The sequence below is a fragment of the Setaria italica genome, chromosome I (genome assembly GCF_000263155.2).
Source record: "Setaria italica strain Yugu1 chromosome I, Setaria_italica_v2.0, whole genome shotgun sequence".
NCBI lineage: Eukaryota > Viridiplantae > Streptophyta > Magnoliopsida > Poales > Poaceae > Setaria > Setaria italica.
In genome coordinates, this window is record NC_028450.1 from 908,279 (window position 1) to 935,578 (window position 27,300).

General features: G+C 45.1%; 4 protein-coding genes and 1 long non-coding RNA gene across 8 annotated transcripts; 1 reads left to right on the forward strand and 4 right to left on the reverse strand.

Annotated features, from left to right (window-relative positions):
• Positions 1-1,758: 1,758 nt before the first annotated feature.
• Positions 1,759-4,760, reverse strand: LOC101760985. The gene is made up of 2 exons (XM_012846203.3): positions 4,299-4,760; positions 1,759-2,097 (listed from the first exon to the last, which is right to left on the reverse strand). The coding sequence occupies exons 1-2, from the start codon at positions 4,730-4,732 to the stop codon at positions 2,082-2,084; spliced, it is 450 nt and encodes a 149-aa protein (XP_012701657.2). The 5' UTR covers positions 4,733-4,760; the 3' UTR covers positions 1,759-2,081.
• Positions 4,761-4,855: 95 nt separating this feature from the next.
• On the forward strand, positions 4,856-5,230 carry LOC111257030 (glycine-rich protein 23-like). Its single transcript, XM_022825999.1, has one exon. The coding sequence runs from the start codon at positions 4,856-4,858 to the stop codon at positions 5,228-5,230; it is 375 nt and encodes a 124-aa protein (XP_022681734.1).
• A 6,667-nt stretch (positions 5,231-11,897) lies between these two features.
• LOC105914694 lies at positions 11,898-12,904 on the reverse strand. Its single transcript, XR_001164443.2, has 2 exons — positions 12,611-12,904; positions 11,898-12,403 (listed from the first exon to the last, which is right to left on the reverse strand). It is a non-coding gene; the product is annotated as an uncharacterized LOC105914694 (long non-coding RNA).
• An 803-nt stretch (positions 12,905-13,707) lies between these two features.
• LOC101761643 (BTB/POZ domain-containing protein POB1) lies at positions 13,708-19,024 on the reverse strand. 2 transcript variants are annotated; one of them, XM_004951212.4, is made up of 6 exons: positions 18,687-19,024; positions 16,602-16,733; positions 15,688-15,806; positions 15,538-15,601; positions 14,936-15,215; positions 13,708-14,822 (listed from the first exon to the last, which is right to left on the reverse strand). In XM_004951212.4, exons 1-6 carry the CDS (start codon positions 18,895-18,897, stop codon positions 14,012-14,014), a joined length of 1,617 nt encoding a protein of 538 aa, XP_004951269.1. In that variant the 5' UTR covers positions 18,898-19,024; the 3' UTR covers positions 13,708-14,011. The 2 variants fall into 2 exon arrangements, with proteins under 2 accessions (XP_004951269.1, XP_004951268.1); XM_004951211.3 differs by having other exon boundaries at positions 15,688-15,809.
• A 2,521-nt stretch (positions 19,025-21,545) lies between these two features.
• LOC101762329 (uncharacterized protein At5g41620) lies at positions 21,546-27,071 on the reverse strand. Of its 3 annotated transcripts, XM_022829583.1 has the most exons (4): positions 26,479-27,071; positions 23,691-23,816; positions 22,015-23,412; positions 21,546-21,976 (listed from the first exon to the last, which is right to left on the reverse strand). In XM_022829583.1, exons 1-4 carry the CDS (start codon positions 26,914-26,916, stop codon positions 21,941-21,943), a joined length of 1,998 nt encoding a protein of 665 aa, XP_022685318.1. In that variant the 5' UTR covers positions 26,917-27,071; the 3' UTR covers positions 21,546-21,940. The 3 variants fall into 3 exon arrangements, with proteins under 3 accessions (XP_022685318.1, XP_004951271.1, XP_004951270.1); XM_004951214.2 differs by having other exon boundaries at positions 21,546-23,412; positions 23,691-23,810; XM_004951213.2 differs by having other exon boundaries at positions 21,546-23,412.
• Between the last annotated feature and the right edge of the window lie 229 nt (positions 27,072-27,300).

Below are 27,300 nucleotides of genomic sequence, written 5' to 3' on the forward strand. Positions count from 1 at the left end.
AAGAGAATAGCGGATCGGACGGCTCCTGTTAACGGGTTGACGTGGAATCCAACCTGTGCCGGGAATGCACCGGCTCTAAAATGGAGAGATAAGTTGCCCTTTGCTGGGCCTAGCTGCTGGTCAGTAGACCTGTTGTTTGCTGGGCCAGCATGGCCCGACATCATTTTTGAGATCTGGACCAAGCCTCATCTCGGGGCTGGAATTCAAATTCCGCGGGCCTGGTTGGTTCGAACTTGCAAGGCTTATTTTATTTTAGTGGGATAGGCATTTGACCAGTAATTACTTTGTTAAAGCGAATTGAGCGTAGCTCAGTTAGCTACCCACTAGAGTTCGAGTCATCGACTCGGTACTGGTGCTCGCATTTTCTTAACTTTATCCAGGATTTAACCGATCCGTCGACAGCAATGCGCCAGTGGTGACTTCGTCAATCTTGAGGATTTGGTGGCTCAGTCTTTCGGAGGTGCTTATAAGGGTAGGGTTGTGTGCATATGTTAGGGGCGAGTATGCGTGCGTGTATGTGGGTGTCTGCGTCTGTACTGTGTGATTCGAAAAAAAGAAGAAAAGTAATTGCTTTGTTAAATATATATTTTTAACATAAATTCAATGTTATTGCATTCAAATTTAAAGTATTTATTTATGACTATAGTTTTGTATCACATAAATGTAGTATCACCACATGTTTGTCAAAGCATTGTCCTAACAAAACCAAATGTCTTGTAAAATATCGGTGGGAGCGAAAGAGCCTCTAGCCTGGTGGTTAGAGCACTTGAGTAGCATCCAACAGATCTGGATTCAACTCCCTATGCTTCAGTCAAAAAAAATACCGTTGGAGTATTATTTTTTAACGACAAAATATTGATATTTGTTCTTTAGGGATCTTGAATTCATAGGAAGCCTTTATCAAAAAAAAATCATTGGAAGCAGCATGACTCATTTGTAACATTTCTTCACTCTCCAAAAGAGGAAAGACGGCGTCGAGTGTCGACCCCGTGGGGGAGGATCACTGGTGGACGATGGAGGATCACAATATACCAGAGACTCGGATGGATCGGAGAAGGGCGTGTCGGTGGAGGCAAGGGGTCGCCCAAAGCAACACGTAAACAATGGACCTTGCAGGCTATTTGCCAGGAAAAAGAAAAGGACCTTAATGTTTTCTAACTGAGAATGTTGACATTCCGAATCATAATGCTATCTTTTCAGAGCAACTAATAATCATGATGCATTTTTTTCATGTAACCAGTTCGGTGCGCAAGTGCCAATGACATTTTTCTTTCTAGTTCTTAAATCTAGGTAGAAAACTCAAATTTCTGAAATTCAGATCAGAATCGTCATATTAGTTACGCGTGATTGGTTGCTCCGGGCGTAGGAAGCCGGTATGGAGGACCGGTCCAGGCTCACGGGAGACAGGTTGAAATCGTGCACCGAGTTGTGTTTGGTTGTCTTTGTTGTTGGTCCGATATGAGATGGAATCGTGTTTGGTTGCATGCATGGATAAGAGTTTTGGGTGTATATCACATGGGTCCTGCGCGCTCACCTGCACCGTGCCATCCCGGCTCGCGAGGGAAGGTAGTTTTTGGGCGGATGGAGGGATGCGGGATGGGAGGGGTGGAGTGAACGAGAGGGTGCAGCCATATGATGCGGGAAGAGCAACCAATCATGTCCAAGTGCACGAGATGATGCCGTATGATCCTCCGGCCGCCACCATCCCGCCTACCAATCACGCCCTAAAAGAATGAAGAAACAACTGTAGGCGGCAACTGACAAGAAACACACACACCCATCGTTCATTTCATTCCTGCTATGTATACACCACACAATCAAAAGAATTGGGAGCTGGGGAGTGTAATATACAGTTACAAACTTGGTTTCTTTAACTCTCATCACTACATGTTTTTAGAAAGTTCAGAGTCTTCAGGCCATCCATTTCATATTCAGAACCAATAAAAGTTCGGTGCAAACCAATTACTGCCATCTTGTCGGCGAAACATGCGGATAATTTACGGCATCCGCAGCTTATGCGCCTATGGTATAAGCTCGATGGCCTCTAAGCAGCTAGCAGCCCTTGTGCCCCGGATGCGCCTTCAGTTCAAGCTAAACCTGAAATAATTTTGTCACGAAAAGATCAGTCACTTTGGGTTCCTGAATCAAAAGTTCAGCATGTTTGAGGTTGTTCATCAAAGAACTGTGGAGTATGGACTGTTGTAGTAACAAATGCCAAGCTGATAACAGAGTAGCAATACACAGTTGATGGTCATGGTTTGTTAGTACTCCTTCCATTTCAAATTGTAAGTTGTTTTAGCTTTTCTAGATTTATAGATATTGTTATGCACCTGGACATACACTATATTACTATATTTAAGTGTATAGCAAAAACTATATCTAAAAAAGTCAAAACGACCTACAATTTGGAACGAAGGAAGTATCAGATTCATGCTGACACGCTGGTCGAGCTTGTCCTATGTGCCAATTATTCAGAATTTTGGAAACGTTGTTTTATCTGAATAATGCCCTCCGTGGTAAGCAGCTAATACAGTGATATGCCTTGCTTGTTTTCTAGCTCACCTATATACACAGTTAAAACAAAGTGGTCTAGTAAAATGCTACAGTGTGCCACAATTCAGGACAAAATCATTCCTTTTTTTCAACTAGTGTCCATGAAAAAAATCACGGCATTTCTGGAAAAAAAACATGGATTTTACAGTAAATTCACTCGAACAGTCCATTCGCAAAGAAATTGGAAAAAGAAACTACAATACGTATTTCGAACGTAACCTTATTAGCTGCCCTTGAATTTTGCCTAAAACAATACTAAATACGTAAGTTTCAAAAACAATACTAAATACATAATTTGTAAAAACAAGAATCTGTCATATAAATTAGAAAGAAGACTGGAATAGATTAAAAAGAGCACAAGATCACGTTCGGAAAATTGTTTTCACACAAAATTGTCGTGCCATACTTTTGTCTCTGCTCTGATCATTCAACTTGTAAGGCGGTTTGGGTATAGTATAGAAGGCAGACACTGGTCCTTGTTTGCTACCAATAATGCTCCACTCATCCAGGATCCAATGTCCCGTTGAAGTTTCCCCATTCGTCCGTCCCCCTGCTGGCACTGCCATCTGCCAAAATTTCGACATCCTTTTGCACACGGGAGGCAGTAGCTACCCCCTGATGGTCCCACAAAAATTTGGCTCGCCGAAGTGGGACCGGCAGCAGGTTGGATCGTGAATCTAGGCATCAGTAGCGACACGCTATAAGCATGCACCTACTGTATGTCAAATAAGAAAATTTGGTACCTACGACATGCATCTACCTGAACCTGAGCATTCAGCTTCGTCCGGAGAATTTTTGTCATATCCAGGAGCCAAATTTCTTGCTGAGCTGAGCTCGTTTCAAGATCTCTCTCGTCCATGGATCGCATCGGACTGGGAGAATCGAGGGTGGCTTTTGCTTGGGAGTGGGGCAGGCTGGGCAGCCGTCCCGTTGGGCTCACTCTCATCTCCGCGATCCACTGTGGAGGCTGGGCATCTCGTGTGGTGGCACGAATTGTCTTGCTAGGGATCGCTCAGAGAGAGGGCGGGACCCACCGGACAGCGACACCTCACGGCCGTACCACGCATGCATTGTCAGCATGTGGCTCGATTACCTGGCCCCTTGGCTTGTGTCCTGATCCCTCATTGACCCGTGGAATCTTCCGACCTGCTCTAGATGGATGGGATTTCGATCTGATAGTCTTTTTTTTTTCGGGCATGAGTGTAAAAATAAATTCTTTTTTTTTCATTCAGAGAGAAATGTCCATTTTTTCGCCGAGGTCATAGTTTCCAAGTTCCAAAAGTGGGTATTTCAAATTGAGTTTGCCTGCCTAATACTAGGTTCAAAGAGTTCATCTTTCAGGAACGTTTTAAAGATTTTCATATCAAAAGAATCAGTAGTCCACTCTTACCAGCCCAAAATTTGTTAGATAAGTAAGCCTGGGCGCACAAGGAGTTACTTTATTACTACGAATTATCGGCCTGTTCGGCTAGACTTATAAGCCGGCTGAAAAGCTGAAACGGTTGATTTTTTTTTAGAGAAAAATACTATTCGGTGGCTGATAAGCCAGCTGATAAGCTGAAACGAACAGGCTATGTTCATCAGTGTGCAGTTGTTAATCTCATTTCAATTTCGCATACGCACTGGCATGCAAAATGTCCCTAGGACAAATGGTAAATGCGACACCGACAAAAGCATGCAATGCAACCAACGCGGCAGGTAGTAGATGCAAAAGGAGCAGATCAGAGCAGAGTGAATGAACTCACCATCTTACTCTGAACAGATACACCTGGCACTTGCTCATGGGCCCCACCACGTCCCCGTCGGACCCGCCTCGCGGCGCCATCGCGCCGCCGTCGCAGAGCAGCCTGACCGGCACCATGCCGGTGCGCAGCGCCCCGACGCGGACGCCGACGTGTGTGTCCACCACCACCTTGAACCCCTGCTGCCGCCTCCTGTACCGGTCGCGCACGCGCGCCGCCACGGCCTCGTCGACGACCACGCCCTTCGCGGTCGCCACGAACGCCACGGCGGCGACGGTCCGCGGCGCGTGCTCGAACCCGGCGAGGGGCGCCCAGCCCAGCGCGACGTCCCCGTCGGCGTCGGCCAGCGCGACGCGGCCCTCGCCGCCGCCGTACCGGAACGCGACCCGCTCGTTGGGGTTCCACGACACGGCGCGGACGCCCACGGTGGCGTCCATGGCGGAGACGCCCGCCGAGGAGGAGTTCCCGAGGCGGAGCCGTACGGGGGAGAGCGGCTGGAGGTGGAACGACGCGGGCGCGGGCGGTAGTAGAGGTACGCGAGGCAGGACGCGGCGAGGGCCATGCAGAGCGCGAGGAGGGCGAGCCCCGTGGCGAGGCAGCACAACCGGCGGCACGAGCACGGGCTGCCCCGGCGGTGGTGGCGCTGCTGCTGCCGGTACCGCGGCTTCCGCGCGCCGCCAGGGGGAGGCGGGTACTGGCGCGCCGGCGGCGGCTTGAGCGGGAGCACCTGCGGCGGCGGCGCGAGGGAGGGCTTCTTGAAAGGCGGCGCGGGCCTGGAGCCGTTGGTGGCGGGAGCTGGCGTGGGCGTGGGCCTCACCGCCGCGGCTGGCGCCTTGGGCGGCGGCGGCCTCGGCTTGGGCGGCAGGGGCGGCTTGGGCTTGGGCGGCAGAGGCGGCTTCTCGGCCATCGTGGAGGACGCGCGCGGCGGCGGCTAGCGGTGGTGATCGTACGTGGTGGACGGGGAGAACCGGGGGATGGAGGAGGGTGGGAGTGAAGTGATGGTTTGGTGCCTAGTTGCTGACTGATTAGCTGCAGCTGCTACTTATAGTTGGCAATGGAATGGAGCTGATCACAAGGAAGGAAGGAAGGAAGGAAATCGATGTTGGGGTGGGGGTTGGTCAGTCATGTACTCCCCTACTGCTCAAGTGGAGGAGGAGCACTGTACCCTGTACCCTGTATGCAGTAGTGGAGGGAGCGGGTATGGCGTGCCTGTGCTGCGCAGGAATGGGAGCGTCCGTGCGCGTCGGTGCCGGAGGAGCTGACTGCTGGGGCCCACTGGCAGTGGCACAGCTGGGGAAATGGGTACGTTATTAATTTTGGGATTGTGATGGACGGCGAGTTGGAAATGCGTTCTTCCTTCTTCCGTGATTATTTTTCGTGTGCCTGCCTGCACCATTCTTCCTCACACTGAAACATCATAGTTTCAAACTTGCATTCAAATTTGTAGGAATGGGACCACGGGAGCATCCGAGCAGAAGGAGCTGACCAGTGGAGCCCTGCGGCAGTGGCACAACTAGAGAAATTGGTACGTTATTAATTTGGGGATTCTGATGGATGGCGAGGTGGAAATGGGTTTGCTGACGTGAAAAAGAAAACACTCATTTACAAGAGTCATCTCAAGAACCATGGAGCGATCGATCTTGATTCTGATCGTGGTTCTCTCCCCCGACATATAGCTTGCCTCGCCGCCCGCACCCCTGTTACCAGCCGTGTCCGTGTGGGTGGGTAAGCGAATGAGAGGGCGGTGAGACACGGCGGTTGTGAACCTTTTCGAAGGTAATCGATGTCGGTGACCACCAAAGAAACAACTAACAATAATTAAAATGATCGAGGGACCGATGGGGCATCGCATCAGATCACCTGGCCGGCCGGGTTGGACGCGGCGTCCCCATCTCCCCTCCGCGGGGCCGGGCCACCCCGCTCGTATCGCCGTGGTTTTGTTCTCGCGTGCATGCATGATGCATTTGCAACACAAGCATCGATCATCTGCAAACATAATCATACTATTATTGCTGCTTTGTTTTTTTTTTCTCTATAATAAGCTTGGAGACCGTTGGTCGTAGCTAGGACGTAGCTCTCGGTACGTACGTGCATGCGATTCAATAATGCCCCAATCATGTAGAGTAGGGTGCGTAATCCGTATCGGACGCCGGTGGTAGTGCGGCGTACAAATCAAAGGTTGATCATGACGACACTAATCGCACCCCAAATCATGGATTAAACATGCAGGGCTGGGCGTCGATCGTGTCGACGCGTTGGCGCACACCCAACGGTCATGTGAGACGACTACACGAGCGCACCTACCGTGGATTGAGTGGATCGGGCGTTGGGCAGCATGAGCAAGCAGACCCCGCGTCGGTCCTTGCTGGAAAGAGGAAAGCGACAGCGCTTGGTCATGGAAGGCATTCGCACCTTCTTCCCCATTGCTTGGCCATTTAAAATTTTGCCTTGTGTTTGTTTTCTCCTCCGATCCCTTTTGGACGCACGCTTTTCCCTGGACTGGATCCGGTTCCGATTTTCTGATCATCACCTTGCTCTCTCTGACGACGGGTGCAGCGGCAGATGCCTTTCATTTGCTTTGCTTGCAGCCGTGGCATTCTTCCGATTCAATCCTTAGCACGAACGGCCTCGTTCCGATGGGATGGGATGGTCCACGAGACAGTAGTAGGCTCAAATGATTCTTTAATTTGTCGCCACGGCACCACCATGCAAATGTGCAATGCATTAATTCCACGACGGTCGAATCATCAGCAAATTATACATCCAGAAGAGAAAAAAATACTAGCAAAGCACAAATAACGTCGTTGCATTATTCAAGTTTCTTATCTGTAAGCCATGCACATTTCTCACCATCAATCCTGGTTCCCTCTTCTGCTTCTGATCTTGTGCCCGCATTTGTGTTGCTGTCTGTAATCCTAGATAACTAAAAAAGTTGTACAGATTGATAACATAACGTTGATGTTACTAACTTCGTCGTAGAACAACTTTTTGTGCCGCGTAACTCTTTCTATTTAAGATAATGTACTCTTGTGCATATTATTGGCCAAAGTACAACCATGTCCGTTCGCTTCAGCTTATTCAGTCGGCTTATCAGCCGCCAAACAGTGTTTTCCTCTCACAACAAATCAGCCGTTTCAGCTTTTCAGCCGGCTTATAAGCTGAAGCGAACACATTGGAGATGTCCTGACAGATTTATATTTTAGATCAAGGTAGTACATTTATTCTCTAGGTACATCATTTCATTGAAATTTTGCCAAAATATTGTGGACTTCAGTTTTCCTTGTGGTAGAATTTATTGTCTTCAGTTAAAATATTTGTTTTTAATTGAACTTTATACATATTAAATTTTCTGGAAGCCTAAAACTTCTAGGAGCAGACTGTGCATCGATGGTTGAGCATATAACGCCTGTTTCAAAGGGTCAGAGTTTGAATTCTGGAGTCTGATTGTTCAGGAGTGGTGGAGAAGCTTACAGCTGGAGGCATAGACACATCGTTGGTGGCATCCATAATCCATGATACTCTCCAGGATGCTGAGATCCTATCAAGCATGAGGTTTGTCAAGATCAATAGAGAACAGAATAAAGTTGCGCGTGAATTAGCTCATCTAGCCATACGTAAGAGGGCGTGTAAGGTGTCCTTCTCGGATGTCCCGAGTTGTATCAAACCTTTTGTGTCGTACTTATTCCCCTTAATTAATAGAGTTCTCTTTTCTCGCAAAAAAAATATATTTACTTGCTATTATGGATATTAATACATTTTTCCTATAAATTTAATCAAAATTAGAGTGACTAGTAATTTGGAGCAAGGAAGTAAGGATTAAGGTGGTTAAGAGGTTTTCTTTTAAAGTCCAAGGTGGTTAAGAGCTGGGTATATACACTGGTAGAGATTTGTTCTGGTTAACCGGATCTTTATTAAAAAACTGAAGGAAAAAAAAAGTCGGTTGCTAGGGACAGAGTCCCATTGTTTTGTCTTCTTTTCGATCTTGTATTTGTGCCGTGATAATTGCGTGGGCCTAGCACAAATAAAGTTCATCGACGATGACCCTTGAGTCGATTGCCTCAAATAAAGATACTTTCAGCATCGTCACGTTTCGAATTTCTCTCGCTTTTCCGTGATGCTTCATTGGGCAATCGACCAAGACGAGATTTCCAATCAAAAGTGTACGTGTTCGTGCGTGTATAAATCAGTAGGAGGACCATGTTATGGAATCAACTTTTTTTTTTGGATCGATGCAGTAATGCCATGATGTGACACGGGATCGATCGACGACAAACGAACAGCAAATGATTCAATTCGGAATTGAGCACACCAGCGGCGAGGCTTAATTTGATTAATCACGTATAGCTAGTTAATTTAATGGTAGGTCGTTTTGGATTTTCTAATTTGATTAATCACGTATAGCTAGTTAATTTAATTGTGGGTCGTTTTGGATTTTCTAAATTCATATATGTTGTGATGCACCTATATATATAGGTATATGAATATAAAAAAGCTAAAACGACATGCATTTTGGAACGAAGGGAGTACGTGCTTAATAGCATAAGGATGACCAATCAGGGAGTTGTTGCACAAGTGTCGGCAAAAAGCAAGTAGCTAGGCTGCTGCAATCACAAAATCCGAGTGATGCATGTGCCAAATAGCCGTCAGTTCAAGTGATTGTTCAGATTAATTAATGAGGATTTTTGCAACAGTTGAAAAAAAAGAGCCGTCAATCCAGGAAAATTGTACAGTGGAAAAATAGGAGATACCTACTTCCTTCGTCCCGCAAAGAGCGTCCCTCTAGGTTTGTCCTAAATCAAACTGCTTTAAATTTGATCAAGTTTACAATGAAGAATATCAATATTCATAATACGAACTAGGTATGCATAAAAAATCTAATGAAACTTGGTAGATATCAAAAGCATTAATATATTTTTATATAAACTTAGTCAGATTTGACTTAGGACAGAACTAAAGGGACACTCTTTGCGGGACGGAGGGACTAAAGAATAGTAATACGAGGATGGGCCTTAATAATGTAATTGATTTTGTTTTTCTCAAAAGGTGTTAGTGGACATTATCTCATATAGAAGTATAATAGTAGCCAAATTAATTGTATCACGTGATTATATAATAACTAATCCAGGATTCGACTTCTAATTAGAATGATATTTATGGAAACTCGACATATTGGAATGTGGGAACTCAATTTGTGATGCATCACGATCATGTAAAATTTTCTATTTGTACTCCGATTTCCCAATGGCTTAGCGCACATGTTTTTGAATTTTTTTATTTTAACCCTTTTTAATCTAAAATTTTAAAAACAACCTAGGTCAAACTAAAATTCTAAGAAGTAGCTCTTTTGGTTGCACCACGCCGCTTGGCGCCACTAAAACCTAAGCCGCATCAAAGCATGTGGCGCGACCGGAGCTTCATAAACTTGGAGCTTGCATACCTCTACACGCTCTTCAAGTTTCCTCCCCATGGTGGTGCTCATTGTAGAACATCTCAAGAAGTGGATACTGCGAATGGTACGCCATCGTTCTAAATTAAATATCAAAATAAATTCTAGAAACAAAACTTCAACTATGTGACACAATCATAACTTCTACATTTTCATTAACATCAACCAACCTATAATCACTTTAATATGTAGTAACCAATTCATAGCTTCAAAATCTAAGCATTAATTTTATATGAAAACATATGTAACAATAATCATTTCTAATCAATTCTAATATGCTACATCTTTATCAACAAATAAACTCTTCCATTACTAACTTCTAAATTTCCATGAACATCAATAAAACCATTTTTGAATTATGAATACATTCCCAAAGCTACATTTCATTTATTCATACTCTCCAATATAACTTCAACATCTACACCATCAAAATCCATCTAAATCCGAACATGCAATACAAACTATACGATAGACAGGCATTACAATATATTAATGCAACGATACAACGCACCTAACAATGCTCGATTCGTACTCAAACCACCGTTCCAATCAGAAACCTAACCTAACCCTAGCCACTTCAAATCCTACAAAAATCACCAAATCTAGAAAAACTATTTGGTTAGAGTGGAGGAGGTACCTTCAAGGAGCAATTCCCCCCTCCCCCCCATTTCCCCTCGAATCCAGTGGGGAATGGGGTGGATCTAGAGGGAGAATGGGAGGGGCGCCACCATGGGAGGGAGAGAGGGAGATCGGGTCGGGTGGAGGGGAAGGGAAGAAGTGGGGAGGGAGAAAGAAAGGGGCCAGCGGGCCCAGCTGTTATGTGCTGAGTCGCGCTAGAGCATGTGGCGGACTCAGCCATGACAGCTCAGCTGCCAGCACGGCCACCTCACGCGCGTCGCGCTAGCGTGGAGGGCCGATCGCGCCACATGCTCTGGCGCGACTCAATTATTAGTCGTGCCAGGTATTGTAGCGCGACCAAAAGGGCTACTTCTTGGAATTTTAATTTAGCATACGGCTGTTTTTAAAATTTTAGATTAAAAAGGGTTAAAATAAAAAAATCCATGTTTATCGATGTGCGGTAGCTTGGTCACTTGGATAACGTTGCCTAGTGCCCCATGCACAATTCATTTGTCCACAGAATTGAAAACGTTCTGAGGATGATTATTAACATCGAATGCTACATCATGTGCATGCCGGACCGGAGTTCTCTGCAAAACTGCAAAGATAGATATGTACACAAATAGAACAAGATGGAGACTTACTCTAAAAAAAAGAACAAGATGGAGACGAGACAGATCGTGAGATGGATCGAGAACATGGAGGCATGTCCCTTTTGGCAGGAACAAGCCAAAGGACTGAAGCTTTTGGCCCTGCCTTCTCAAATCATGGCCACATTCTCCCACATGGAGCCGATCCCTTTGCATAGCGACAACGTTGCATTCGGCTGGAGAGAGAGAAACCCAGGAATGAGGCGACGACGACGATGAGTCGATGGCACGCAAGAATCGGCAATGATTGTTGTATGTGATGAACATATAGATCATTAGGGACGTGCCAATTTGGTTCCTGTAACTGTATATTGCGTACGTGAACAATATCCATCACACTATGTCAGTCAAAGATTGGTAAGTGGTGACATTGTGCGTAGCTTTATCGACGATGAAGAATGGATCTGACGTGCAATGCACGCTGTTCTGAGAAATGGTCTCCTCAAGATGGACTCCCTAAACTGCATACTACATATATAGTAGAGGTGCAAAACAAAAGGGAAGCATCACCATGAAAAGAATCTATATCTAGGGCACAAGGCCAAAAATACTTGTTCATTGCAAAAAGATGTAGGACAATTTGTGTTTACGCTACTAAAAAAATTGGATTCGTTGACAGTAATTCTTACTGCATTTGCAGTCCAATGTGAGAGCTGTGCAGGTGATACTTATGGCCAATGTTGATTTCAGTTGCTTCATAATAATTTTGTGTACGCGTTCACTCTGGTGACATCAAGGATATGCGCGCGCAACGAATTAAATTGTTGTTATGGGAACACCGAACTAAATTGACCTAATATAAGCCCTTCAGCGAAACAAGGAAAAATGAATGTAATAATTTATTCTTCATCCTTGTAAGTAAATTACTCCTATATATAGGAGTATGTATATCTGTGACACGAAGACTTGCATTTATTTATTGACTGTACCCTTAACAAGATTATTAATTTGGCAAGGGCCAAGCAAGGCCTATTTCGCATTTTGTACGAGTTTCACAATGATTTCACATGAAGCAGTTTATTCCCGTAGGAATCACGAAAGCTTTTGGAGATCTAAATTGAAGGTTGAAGCCTAAACATAATAGTTGAGATGCTTCCTAGAGGTAGTTTACATGTTGGAACATTCACAGCTAGCTTATATGTTGGCAAAAGTGGCTAATTCATCACCTGCCAAGCTGCCACTTACATTTGGTAATGGCATCAGCATTTCACCCTGTTCAGTTTGAATTTTAAGCCTGATTTAGCACAAATCTGGCAACTTTTATTTGCTATAAACACGCCGTACGACCGTGTGTTTAGTTTGGTTGCCATGGAGCCAATTGCAGCACTATAGTCAGCGGGCGGCCGAAGCTCCCTCCATATGTACCACAGTCCACAGCATACAAGAATCCCAATCTGTCAAAATTTGAAAATTATAAGTGGAATATCACGAACTGGACCGTATGATGAAACCATGGCTGCTGAATGCTAATGAATGTTTTAGTAATTTGTAAAATATAGATGAAAGCAGAACACGAGGAGGAATTTTCAAAGACAAACAAACAAGCTGTCTATTTGGCACAACCTTACGGTATATAGAAAAAAGAACATATATGCCCTGACCCGAAAAGAGATACATATGGTATGTATGCACGGACGGAGCCGGGGCGCGGGAAACCCAAATGGTTTGATCAGCAAGTGAAAACCATTTGGTTTTCAGAAACCCGAAAGCCTCCTTGATTCGCACACGAAATCCAGGGGGAAAAAAACCCAAAAAACATGCAAAACCCTGAACCCAACATACAAGAGCAGTGCAATAACCTTTTTTGCAATGCCTCTTTATATGCAGCGACTAACGAAGCTGCTGACGCTGGTGCACCGACAGGGCGGAAAGCGAGTCGGGGGGCCGAGCGAGGCGGTGGGAGTGGGAGGGCCGGGGGAGGATCCGGCAGGACAGGGACGTTGGCAGCGGCCGCACACCCAACCCCCAGCGCGCGGGCGATCAGAGACTGGCCTGAACTGAAAAAACCCCAGCGGCAGTGGATCGGATGGCACCTCGCTGTTGGCTACTTGCATCGGGTCACACGGTTGGGGCGTCGTGGCCGGGGCCTGTGGCTGTGGCAGCGCGCCGGCCGGACGCCCCCGGACGGCGACCGCCGAGCTAGCGCCGCGACGCCGCAGCTGCGGTGTCCTCCCCACTCGTCGTCCCCCGTGGCTTGCTCACGTCGTCGTGGTCTCCTGGTGTCGGTCGCTGTGCATTGTGCCTCGCCTCGTCGCTGAGCGTCGGACGGGATGGCACGAGATGTACCTACGCCGGCGAGTAGACTCATCGATCGGATTGGTGAAAAACCTGAACAACCCACCAGCACCAATCTGAAGACATTGACTCTCGGTTGCCTTTCCGAACAACAATGGTACATATAACTTTTCAGATCCTGCTCACAGAAGCAAACTCATGTTCGCTCGCCGACAGTACGGTTCAGGTCTCAACAGAATGGCACGGCTCACCTCGCAACTGGACACGGCTGCTTTCACGAAGCATAGCAGGACTGCAGCTGCGCCCCGCAAACATTTGCTTCACGAAATCTGCTGGATGCCAAATGCGTCCATACAGATCGAAAGAACCACAGAGAGGCAAACACAACGGGTTTTCCGGATCAGCATCTAGCTCACCGGCAGGTTAGATGCCGGACAATCTAGAAACTTGCAGGGAACTCAAGTTTGTAAAAGGTTTGCCATCAGATATCTTTTCAGCTGGTGTAATAATAACTTTTTCACTATTCGGGGACAAGGATCATACAACCTTCTTTCTAATGAAGGAACAGCGGAGGCTTTTTCGCCTTCCCTTTTTTAACTTGTCATCACCAAACTGTCTATTGACAAAAGGATTAATGTGCATGGGCAAAAGAAAAAAACCAAAAAGGATATCTGCAGCAGCACACACCATTCCTCGCAACAACACCCGCGGCTGGACAAACTCTGACCTGACAGCAGGGCAACACATCGCGCAGCTGCTGCATCGCTCTAGGGCTGCTTTATCGTCAGCTCAGCTCTCAGATGCAGCATCCCGTCGATGAAGAAGAGGCTGTCATCAGCCATGAACGTCTGCCATGGGATAGCGAAGAGATTCCTGTACCCGACCGCCTTCCCACCGGTGAAGGTGTAGTTGCCCTTGTACTTGCTGACGAACTCACCCGAGGGTCTCGTCCTCGCGGCAAACTCGTAGTCTACTGTCACGCTCATCGAGCCCTTCTCTTGCATCCCTAGGAAGAGGCCGAAGCAGTAGAACGTGCTCTGCTGCTCCATATTACAGTGAGCTGAGAGGAAGAAGCCCTGCCCTGCGAGATGGAATGCTTGCGAGTATATCCGGCCTGAAGGGAACAGTCGAGAGCACTCCTCGCGCTTGAGATCCAAGTATGCTATGCACTGGGGGTAGGGCCGATCAAACTCAACGACTTTCAGAGGTCTGTACTTGTAAGCCCGCTCTGCAAATTTCCGACAGGTTACTGCATCCGCTGCAAGAGCTCGTTGCCGGTGCGGTGCATCAGCCTTGTATAGAAGTGCCTCGGTGACACACTTGGTTGCTTGCTCATGGTCTATATCAGTGCATGTTAGGACCTTCCGCAGCTTCCTACAGGTCATGTGGCTGAATCGCACAAGAGGGAGCAGACGAGAGCTCAAGATCTCACGCCTCTCCTCTGATTTTGGGTATTGTGCACGGGCCCATCTGAGCAAGAAGTCGTAGATGGTATCTTCAGATGCCACCTGAAGGTCATTACTTGACAAGATGGCTTCGATCCCAGCAAGAGGGATGTTCATCACTTCATCTTGGAACCTGAAAGAAGAGAAACCACCTTTAGTGTGCTTACAATGATTTTGGCAGAACAATATCTGGCTAAACTTTCCCTAAAAGTAGAAATAAGTCTCCATCCAATGAACATCACTCACTTAGTCAAATCCTTGTATTTTACAGCAAGGAAATCCTTGGCTGCATCTGTCAGAGGTTGAACTGCAGCTGCCATTGAAATGGAGCACGGGAGATCTAGGTAGAGTAGTGCAGATTCTGTAGTCATAGGCAAGCTTGTGAGCAACTGGCTGCAGTACCTCATGCATGAAACAACCTCAAATTTGTCAGCCGCCATCAGGATATCCAGAAGAAGATTGGGCTCAGTAGTCGTCAGCTTTCCACTATACATAAAGCTCAAAAGCTCCATGAGGGCAGTTTCCTCTGTTTCAAGAGACGAAAAAAAAATGAGGCACAAGGCAAATATTCACGAGAGCGTCAAACATAAAATAGATTATACTTTTTTTTGGGCGCGTAAAGTACGACAAGTTAGACAAAATATCCATTTGGTAAGTGAAAGTAATGAGGGAAAAAGGAGAAAATAATTTCAGTATCGAAAAAACAAAAAAGAATCGCACAAACTTGGAAACATAGTACATTCTTAACACAAATAATCATCAAAGCAACAATTTTTAAAAACAAAGAATTATTAGGGAAAACAATTGAAAGAAGAGGGATGTTTTAGCTACTAAAGTTATCACATTACCTGAATCAGTAATTCTTAGGGTTGCATGTCTCTGATCAGATTCTTTCATGCCGTTTGAGAAAAGCTAATAAAAAAACATTAAGCTTATCAGAAAGGAGCGAGCAGACTGGAGTACAGAACAAATGCATTTCAGGATGTTATCACAGCTACCTTGAAAAAGAAAGGACTCTTTGCAGCAAGAATCGCTGAGCTGATATAAATCGTCTTTACTCGTAAAACTGGCGTACCCACCACGGTCCAAGACGAATCAATACCTGGTCCATCATCACCTGCTAAATACCAAGGTCAGAGAAATACACAAACAGGGAAGAAAGCAAAGGTACAAAACAGTTCCAGTAGACAGCTACTCTGCAACTAAAATACTTGGAGCAAACTGTTCTTTGTATGTAGATTAGCTTGCTAACAACCACAGATGTACACCCCCAAGAATCAGATTAGAACAAGCAACTCTAGGAAGTTCAAGTTACCACCAAGTTTATCAGAGGATTGTGCCTAGCTCACCAGTGTACACCACGTTGTGCAACCAAAGTTACATTAGTTCTCCCTACAAGCATATCTATTTTGTTTATAGAACTAGCAATCAGCAGATTTGATGTAATGATCAAGCAGAACAATTAAAGAAGCTGATTGGCATCCAGGCTATGTTCTCAATTCGGGGCTAAAAAAAAGAACATGACAATTCTAGAAGAAAAAAAAAGACAGCTTTAGGCTCAAAAACAGGGCCCAGCTTAAGATGTTTCAAATTGAGAATTCAGTCTTTTGTATTTGGAACGTAAACATGAAGGTTAGCAAGAAGTGATCAAAATAGTAAAGGCCAAAATAGGAACTTTGGAAATGCTTTAACAACAAGAACCAGGATAGTTCTGGTATCCAAATGATTTTTGCAACATCTCAATCTAACTAAACTAGCCCCAAAAATGTTCAATTTAGTGATGGACTTTTTAGATTTTTTCTGACAGCAAGAGCTTCTCTTTTTTGGCCAAACTTCACTAACGATCAGAAAAGAAAAATTAATAATATCAGCAAAGAACAATATTAGTGATGGAACTTTTAGCTGTACAAACCATCTTGACCAACATCAGGTGGAGATTCTTCTATCATTGCTACAGGTTCCTCTTGATTTTCTTCATATGCATCACACTCTTCTGCTTCGACTTCATTGCAATTTGTCTGGTCTGACATGTGAGTTGTAGATTCTACAGAAGGGAATTGTTAGTTAAAAGATGGCTTCAATCAGAAATTGCAAAGGCTGATGGTAAAATTAAAATAGCACAGAAGAAAATCTAATGAACAACAAAGGATCCATAAGCCATAACAATGATCATATGTACACAACAATGACATCATTAAGGAGAAGAACATATCTGTTTCATCAATCTTATTACATAAACATAATTAGCATCCATAAGCAACACATTGTTACATAGGGCATGCTTGGAACCCTTGCTGGGCTGGCCTTGCCTAGCAAGCCTTGCTCAGCCTGGATCGGCAACGCAAAGCAAGAAAGATTATAGCGTTTGGTTTCTTTGCCTTGCAATTTGGTGGGACCCGTATTCCAGAGAGAAACAGAGATCGAGATGCAAAGAAGATGGAGGAATCTAGAGGGCGAGCTTGTGGCGATTTGGTGCTCAATCCGGATGGTCTGTTGATTTGATGCTTGATCTGATTGGTTCCCGCATCGATTATGCGCTTGATCTGCACGGCTTCATGTCGATTTGGGGCTCGCTGACCTCAATCCATCGGCCCGCCCATCAAACTGGAGCTCGTGGAGCTCGATTCAGCAGGGTTGTTGTTGATTTGAGACCTCTGAAGTTAGTTTCGGCGGGGGCTGTGCGTGATTTGGCCGGGGGCTCGTCAATCTGTCCGCGCGTGAGCTCGTTGAACGGTAGCGGATGCCACTCTTCGCGAGAGTTTTCGGCGCAGGCGACAAACCTTGCCCGCACAGGAGAGCCAATTTGGCTCGCCTGGGCGAGCAAGGATTTCCTTGCCGGACGGAGCGAGCTCGCCAAGCAAAGCAAGGTTTTGCTGCTCTACCAAACGCCTATCCTTGCTGGGCAAAGCAATACAGTCCCCAGCAAAGGAACCAAGCACGCCCATAAATCAGAATGTAACATAAATAACCAAGACCAATGATTTGTATCGCCAACATTGAGACAAAATGAAGTGTGGAAATGACATAATAAGAAGCACAAGACAGCACCTAAGATTGTGACTATCAGATCAACAAGAATACTCAAAGATTATCTTAAAGAAAGGGTATAGATTTTATTTTCAAAGATCATTTGTATCTTTGATTTATTATTATAAGATGGTAATGCAGCAATTAGTTTCCTGAATAATAAGGTAACTCCAACAAAGATTTTTCTTATTTCTCATGCTAATCCCACTACATAAATATGTTAATGCTTAAATGTCTGCATTTCATGGTACAATTCTCAATCATCTCGATGTGAATGCCCAGGGTAACTTATCAAGCACAAAGTTGCCATCCTCAGAATATCTTATCAAGCACAAAATTATTCTTCCCAGGTTACCTTATTACAATTGATCACCTTGTTAAGGGCCAAGTTTGATGCATAGCCAGTCAACTACACCACCTACATGGCTACATCTACCATTGAATCATAAATACCCATACCTAAAGAGTAGAGGCCTATCACAAGTCAGTTTCAAAATTTCTGAGTTGCACCCCTTCTATTGCACCCAGTGGATTGTCAACTACAAATATTAGCGCCTGATTGTGACATTCACATATACATGACTAAAATATTCTGGTTAGTGAATTTCTAATTCGAAGTACGGACAACCCAAATAAGTCCATTTCTTCGTACGTCTGCTAATTTTTCAGCCGGTGACAGATCACAATGTCAGACTATCCGTACAAGCACGTCATGACACGTCAAAATTGCGGAATTACCCTCTATCATCCACCATTTTCCTAGCCATTGAATACATTTACTGTCAGGAACCCATGGAAATCTGATTTTAACCCCCCCCCCCTAAAATCCCAAAATGAGACACGAATTCCCCCACAAATTCACAGCCGAATCGCGTCCACATCACAAAATCGACGCAGAAATCGCACGATTGCAGGGAAACATATCCAGCGAGCCAACAACCGCATGCTGGGCCAGAATCTCTCGGCGCACCTTTCTCCTTAAGGAGCTCCTCGCGGCGGCGCTTGCGGTGGCGCGCCCAATCGGCGAGTCCTCCTCCTCCGGCACCCCCGCCGCTGGAGCCCGGCGCGTCGTCGTCCCCCGCGACGACCTCGATCCGCAGCTCCCGGTCTGAGAAGTTGACCTCGTTGAAGGCGAACTCGAAGCTGGGCCCCCCGCCACCGGGCGAGAAGTCCGGGTCCATCCCGCGCACCCTCCTCCTCCGCCGACGGGAAGTGGGGGGAGGCGGTGGCCGTAACCCTAGCCGGCGGAGGGCTCGAGGGGGGGAGGACGAGATGAGGGGAGGCCGGGAGGGGAAGGAGGAGAGGAGGAGCCAGAAGGGGTGGTGGTTATAATAAGGGGAGGAAGAAGGGGGTAGAATGGGAAATGGGGGCCCTGCAAACGTTTTGGTCGTGGTGTACTGGTGTTGCCGCGATAGCGGCGTGGAATTCGTGCTCGGACAGTTGGGCGAGCGTCATTGCAGGCCGTGTTTAATTTGGCGTTTTCAAATAATTAATTGTACTCGGCTTAATTAGGGTCTGAAATCTTGGACGTGAATAAAATCCAGACAGTCACCATCTTTTGAGCGGATCGTTCGTCTTTTTATACTAGGAAAATGAAATGGTATTTTTGCATTGCAATTTCCCTTATATTATGATGTGCTAAAGCATTTCTAGGTTTAACTATATGACTTTTCAGTTTTTAGTAACAATTTTCCTAATCATATATAATTTACTGATGCAATTTTTTAGATTATCTTGTAATTTTTCCAATATATGAATGCATCGAAATGGGGATGTTAAGTTAAAAAACAAATTAACCGTACGTTAAAGTCAAACTTTAAGACACAGATCAAGTTGGACCTTCCATTACAAAAACCAATATAAACTAACTTAAACTGACAACAGGGGCTAAAATATATAATTCTATAATACATACAACAACAAATATAACTGGCTTTTAAGACATTTACGTAACCAAAAAAGTCATTTTCACAATTAATATATTTTGCTACACTTTGTGTAAAATGTAGAAGACTAGAATATTGCTAGACAAAATGGCACAAATGTTTTTGTATGCTCATCCAAATATTCATGCATAACATCATATATGTACGACTAAAATTTGAATATGATTAACTGTAAAATTCAAACATTGATTATCTTTCAACAGTAGAAAGTAAAAAAATGACTTACTGCGTATTCATTTTTTGCACTTTATCACCAACTGCAACAAGAGTAAACTTCGAGAGGAAAGGGAAAAAAAAGGGAAGACATAGGTTCAAAACAGCGGCAAAGTTATTTTTTTTTATCATGTCAATCAAACTTGACGAAATTTCTAAATCTTTTAGTAAATCATTCTTTGAATTCAAAGCTCGCTTTGCCGTATGTAACGGGTTTGATCCCGAGTCCCCGACGATTCCTTGTCTTCTTGGCTAGTTTCGCCCCGGTTCAAAACTTTCTCCCTCGTTTCTTTTAAATCCTTGGCCATAAAGGGATCCCGGAACTAAATTTTGTAGTCCATGATGTTACCAACCGGGACTAAAGGTGATCACTTAGTCCTGATTGGTGTTACTAACCGGAACTAAAGGATCCTCTACGAGTTACTACAAAAAAATTGCATTCACTACTTAGTCAGATGTGTTGTGTAGGTGAGATGGTAAGGAAGTTATATGCACCGCGCACGTGTATATTTCGCGTGAAAAATCGCATGACTTGCGACTTGCGACATGTGCGGGTGAGGAGCCTCCCAGGAATTTAGAATATTTTTTGACGCAAAACCTTTTAATCCCGGTAGTAGTCTTTAGTCCCTAGTAAAAGATCCGGGACTAAAGATGAGTACTTTTAGTCCTGATTAATTAGTCTCGGTTGGGAAAACTGAGATACACGGGTTTCCCAACCAGGATTGATGCTCATTTTTCTACTATTGATATATACCCCCAGTCACCAGATGACGTGTTGTCAAATTCAAATCGCAGGTAAGACCGAGTGAAGACAACCGTGTGAAAACTCTCTTGATCTAAAAAATTATCATTAGTGCATCGTCGAAAAAACTGAAGGGAAAATTAAGATTCGCGATTGCCAATTAGAGATACAACTTTTTATTTCCTAAGGTCATTGAGTCGACTGAAAACTCGTCCATCTGAAATCATCCTAACTTCAAAGCAAGAAATGAAACGAAATTATCTTAGGCCCCGTTTGGATCATTGGAATTGAATTCCATCCCAATAATCATAATTTAGACACAAATTAATTAAGTTAATATAATTGTATGTGGAATATAGTTGTATATTATAGTTGGTGATATGGGAGAGATACTTGTATGCTGCACTTCTACTATAGAGAAGCGAGTCTAAGAGCGTGCTATAAGAATTGAATTCCATCTAATAACCATAATCTATAGAATCAATTTCCATCTCCCACCCCATGAATTTAAGATAGGCTTATATCTAAACTTTGGAAAGTTGTGGAATGCCACATTCCAACATAAATTAGCCTACTCCATTAAATAGATTCCAATTCCTTAGACCCAAACGGGGCCTTAGAGAATAACTCAGAACTAGCTCATTAGATAGCCATTCGCATCCCTAACTAGTGTACTACTATTATGCTAAAAAGTAGCGTCTGATCCAACAAGTTGGCCAAACGAATGAAAATATTTCGTGTATTCACTGCATCAAATAAATTGTGTTTCGTGTATTTACTCCAACAAGCTTATAAAATGAAATGACAAAAGCTGGGTGTTTTAATCCAACAAAAATGAAAGCATTCGAAGAAAGGAGAGAATGCAGCAGCCATTTCCAGAAATTTTTAAAAAGGTGAGGTGATGGATACTTTCATTCAACAACAATACTTGGGAGTTCTAGGGTACTCATGTGCCATGCCTACTCATACAGCTGCTCATAAACTCTTCAGAAACCTGCAGATTTGGCAGTTCAAGTGTAGTACATCAAAATATAGACTGCTACGCAAAGTATTAGCAAGGTAACAAGACACAGGTGCCATAACCAAAATCCTTCTCAAAGTCTTGAGCTATTAGCCTATAGCATGCTGGGCGTCTAACAGCCTAACTTACATGAAAGATGAATAACATATGGAGCTAGGATTCACATGTTCAGACAGCTCATGATCGATGTACATGGATACTGAACCGACTGAAGTTTTGCAGACACAAGTTAGCTATATTACACCTTTGATTTCTTCCTAGTGGGCCTTGAATGCCAGAACCTGCACCAGTTGGCAGCGCTCTCATTTCCTCCTGCTTGTTGAGGAACCACATGATGCCTTCATTTCCTCCTGCTTGTTGAGGAACCACATGATGCCTTCATTCGGGCATGTCGCCCCTCTAGCCTTGCTTGCAGTAATTTTGCCTTCAGGGTGTTCTCCATCACACCTACTGGCTGTTCAGGTGAGCATTCCACTATCTCAGGGTCCAAAGATGTGGATTGGTATTTCAGCTGCCGTGTTGGGCTGCCGAGATTACCTAAATCCCCTGAAGTAGTGCCTTCACAAAAGAGACTTGTCCGGGAGAAATGATCAAAAGATTCCTGCCCCAGGCAATCAACATGATGAGCATCCTGGTTGTTCTTCAATGACCCATTGTAAGATCCTCGAGTAATTTGGGCGCTTGTGGTTCCATTCTGCTCTTCTGTGGGAGTAATCCTGGCATTGCTTTGTGAGTTGATTTCTGGTATTTTATCTTTCTGTGAATAAACTGGCATACTGGACATGTGTGAACCTTCAGCAGCCATACCATGAGGATGCTCTGATCTTCTCTTTGGTACGTCTATGCCGCCTGTGTCACTTCTGCGAGGCCCCGTATGTTCATGCATGTTCAATTCAAAGCAATGCAAATCACTAGCAACAGAATCATCGTCATCTTCAGCAAGCTGAGGAGCACTGGTGGCTCCATTCAAATGAACAGACTCTAGGGATTGCCGACGCAGTCTAGTACTATCATTCATGTGTTTTTCATTATTCTTAGAGCTACCTGCTCTTTTGGAAAGGATAAAAGCCTCTATTTCACTGCTGAGCCTCTCTGTTATTGTGGTTCCATGAGCCAAGTCCTCCTTGACAGCAATACTCCGCATTTGCATTCGCTCATCAAGCCATGCTTCTGAAATATGGAGCACTGATTTATCAAAGTTGAGCTCATAGTTCTTGGCATTTCTTTGCTTTACCACCCTGAGTTCCTCTTCATAGTTTCTAATGCCCATTGCGAACTGATCACAAAGGTCTTCTAAGAGGCGATTTCCTTTCTTCTCCTTCTCAAGGTCCTTGACTGCCTTGAGAAATGCTGATTTTATTTGAGATAACTCCTTGCCTAACTTCCTGTGGAGGTCCTCGGAATGTCTCCTTTGACGTCTCTCATCCTCTAGTTCACCTTGCAGAGAATGCACAACTGTGTCAATCTTCCCATGGTCCTTGCTTTTTCTAACAAGTTTGTTCTCGGATAGTTGCCTCATTAGTGACGAAACTTCGTGTCGGTACCGCCGTCTCTCTTGCATGAGTTCTTGAATATGCGTCTGAGCCTGCTGTAACTCCAATTTCAATCCATTAACCACTGACAAATTAGCAGTGTGCTGCTCTTCCAGGCTCCAAATTCGATTTAGAACCTTCAATAGTTCTGTCGATGTTTGAAGGCCATAACCTGCCCTCACAGATCTACCCATGATATCCAGAGAACGAGTTGGACTAATAGTATTATTTACATTGGATTCCTGTAAAGTAGAGATATAAAGAATTACACGTTTGATGAGTGCCCTTCCATGTTCTAACTTTTAAAGCCAGAAAACATAGCTTGGATGCACATTCAGTTGCTCTAGTCATACAGGGGGAAAAAATACTATGAAAGAGCTAATTTGAACAAAGTAAATTACCACATTGAGATAACATTAATTGCATGCGCCTAGTAAGATGCATTTCATATAACGCCAAAGGACCTTGTATTTAGCCCACAAACTACATAGTAATAACAGAGAAGGATACACATACATACCCCAACTGAGCTGGTAAAACTTGCAGGAGAAAAGGGTTGTATCCTGTGGCTCCTTTCTTGATGCAACTTATGGTGTTTCATTGATGGATCTGCAAAGCGCCTACCAATGCCACCTGAACTCTGCGGCTAAAATAGAAAGAAAACATTAGCAGGGAACAAATATGAAAAAGAAAACATGAGCAGGGGACAAATATGAAAACTTTCAACATTGGAAAAGTAAAATTTAGCACATAAATGACTACAACCTTTGTTTGTTTGTCCTGCAGAAATTGTGGTATCCAAAAAACAAACTCGACCTGCGGGGCGTAAGACAGCCCCCGGGCTTTTTGCTAAGAGAAGACCTTTTGACGCAGACCGAGAAAACCCCCGAACCTTTGCCCCACCCTTACACAGGGCCCGTAACCCTTGTGAGACTACCACTGGACTAGTGACCATTGACCTCTACCCCACCCTTACACAGGGCCCATAACCCTTGTGAGACTACCACTAGGCTGACGACCACTGCAACTAACCCCAGGTAGGAGGTCCCGAACCCACCATAGCTATGACCTGGGCCAAGCCTTGACCTGTGCTTTGGTTATGGTGACAGACGAGGGGATTTTTTTTAACCCCAGCCTGAAATTCGCTCCCACGGGGAGTCGAACCTAGGACCTGAGGAGTGCTATTTAGGCCATCTATCTAACCAACTCAACTAGAGGCCCGTTCGCGCAGAAATTGTGGTATCATAGTGTGGTGTAGTCTACTCCAAATGTCCTTTGATTTGGAATATATTTTAATGGATATGGTTGAAGACTTCCTTATATTGAGTACATGTATGTTGCAGGTACTCCCTTCAGTCCCATAGTGTTTACAGTGTCCATTATAGTGGTGGACAGGGATTAGGCGCTACCAAGACAATGCAGCAGTTAAAAGTTAGCAGTTTCGAATACAGCAGTTAAAAGGTAGTGGCTGCAAGTTGACATAGTGGTAGAAATGCTGCAAGTTGTAAAGGATATACAGTTGTTATGCTCATTATCTGTAATATGATAGTTATTAGTTATTAGTATGATTCTGTGAAAGCTCTATATGCAACTGAATATTTTTAAGATTCGAATGCAAGGGTTTATCATCTGCAATATCACCAACTTCCTCATATTTAATACACCAAAACAAATCTGCCACCACCTAACTATCAGCTTATCCGAGCTTATTGCTTTATGTTAGCAGAAAAGCGCCATTCTACTGGATGATCAACAGGTGTAAATACAATTAGTATTAGAACTAACATACTGGCATGTAGGGAGATGGCTGACAACGAAGACATTAGTATCTTGTGTGTAAAACAAACAATTGCAAGTTCACGAAGAAATAAAGAGAAATACAGTAGAAATCCTCCAGGACAAGAGGCTAATCCAAAACCATTCAATCACAGACCCTCCGACCACTAATATCTGTTATTTTATACATGGTCCGTATATCAGTGTTGGGCCAACTACTATATAAAGCATACAACTATTATCACCACTCCACTGGAATTTTGACCTATAGTAATTAAGTTGGGAGGATCCTTTGTAATTGGGCAGACTCTCCTGATGTCCTAAGATGCCAAGCTTTTACGTATCTATTGTATCAAACAATATACTGGTCATCTTTAAAAACAAACTGGTACTGGCCGATATACTGCTTTATCAGAACAGTGTCATATAGTAATGACTTGTATTCACCAACTTGCAGTCAGATGGAAATACTTGATTGAATTAACTCCTAGATAGTGATGTCGAGTTCATATCAACATTTATGACCATCAATATCAGGTAATACAGCAAGCTGTTATGATCACTGACCAAAATTGGTAATTATTCATGATATTAACTATTAAATTATCTGTATATATAATCTATAGCACAAAAATTATGTGCAATAACAATAACTGAGTGTTGTGAGTGTATATTTTCTGATGCTATTGCAGACTAGTAGTGAAAGTAACGGAAAAGAAAAACCCACAAAATAGTCTCACAGATATTGTTGGAGTTTAATGGTAGAACAAAAGTCGTGAAACACATTAATAAAAAATACTTTGTGGTTTTTTAAACTTCCAAAACACTATCCAATTACATCTTATTTCATTTGAGAAACAAATGCAATTATTTTGCCTAGGGACAGAGCCAACCAAGAAAATGGTCGGGGGTTCAGCTCATTACATGGCACGATGAGACTTGAAATCCAAATAGTGTTCCACTAAAGGATTTATTAATTTCGCCAGGGTCTACTAACCCCACAAACAAGCCTCGCGCTGCCCCTGATTTTGCCTGCACTCAGTACACCAGTAGGACACACTCAATCCTTCCCTATTCAGTAGCTTTAAATTCCATCATGCAATTATTTTTGTGAGGCATGGTAGGACACACAAAATCGCAGTAGCATTGTACCAAGAGAAGAAGGTCCACACTGCTTTACACCTAGAGAAAACTGCGTTGCGTGGTCAAAGCTGGTGCCAGCCAGCAAATCAATGAACTGGGGCCGAAACCTACGAGCCATGGAACGGACAACTCGACAGGACCATGTGCAGCAGAGGAACCAAGCAAACAACACACATAATCATATATGAACGCCAGGAAATGGGAGGAAGAACAATAAATCGACGATGGAGAGTGTCCATCGATTAGTAAGTACTCCAGTCCAGGATTTCATCGAGTTTCTGTGTTCGCCGCAAGAGCAGAACGAACAAGCCACGGAATCGGCGGCAATCCGTCCGACTCCGATTGCCATGCCACGCAGGTGAAGGAAAAACTGAATGGGAGACGCTCACCTGATCCAATTCCGCGCCGCCGACGATGCCCCCGCCCTCCCGACCGGCGGCGATGCCCCTCCCGCCCCGCGGCCTGGTCCGGCGGCCCACCCGCGCGACGTCGTGGATCTCCCAGAGGCTGGCGCCCAGCTGCCGCGCCGAAGCCGACGCCGAGCTCCTCCTCGCTACCGCCGCCGTCGCAGCGCCCGGCCCCTCCCGGGCTCCCTCGTCCTCCATCTTCCACGAGGGCGTCGGCGTGCCGGGCCCCGCCCGGCGCCTGGCCCTCCCGAGTCGCAGGCGCAGCGGCACCGGCTCCCGGCCGGCGCTCCCAGACCCCCCGGAGGACCCCGGCTGCTGCTGCTGCTGCTGCGCCGCCGCCGCCGCCGCGGCGCCTCTGGCCCCAGGAAGAACCGGCTCCTCCGCGGCGACAGGCTCGGCTGCGGGGGCGGGCGGTTCCATGCCCCTATGAGCCAGTTCCCCGGGTGGACACGCGCGCGGCGAGGGTTAGCCGCCTAGGGGCCTAGTCCATGGTAGAGGGTCGAGCTGGCAGAGGTACAGGGAGGTGTGGGATGGGAGCCTTGTCCTCGAGATGGTGGGGGAGAGCGAGAGCGGAAAGGGAAGCGCTGGCTGGGAAAGGATGGGGGGGAAAAGGACGAGAAAAGGTTTCAGCGGCGGGGGGCAGCGTGGGCCCACTGGCCAGCGTGTGATGTGAGCGGGCTGTCCTCCGGCTGAGCGCCCCTTTTGGTTTGGTTTCCTTTCGGCTCCCTCGCGCCCTTTTTTTCCCGTCTCGTTTTGGGGGCTTCCTTTTGTTTTGCCTCCTTTCCTCTCCGATTTCGCTCAAAA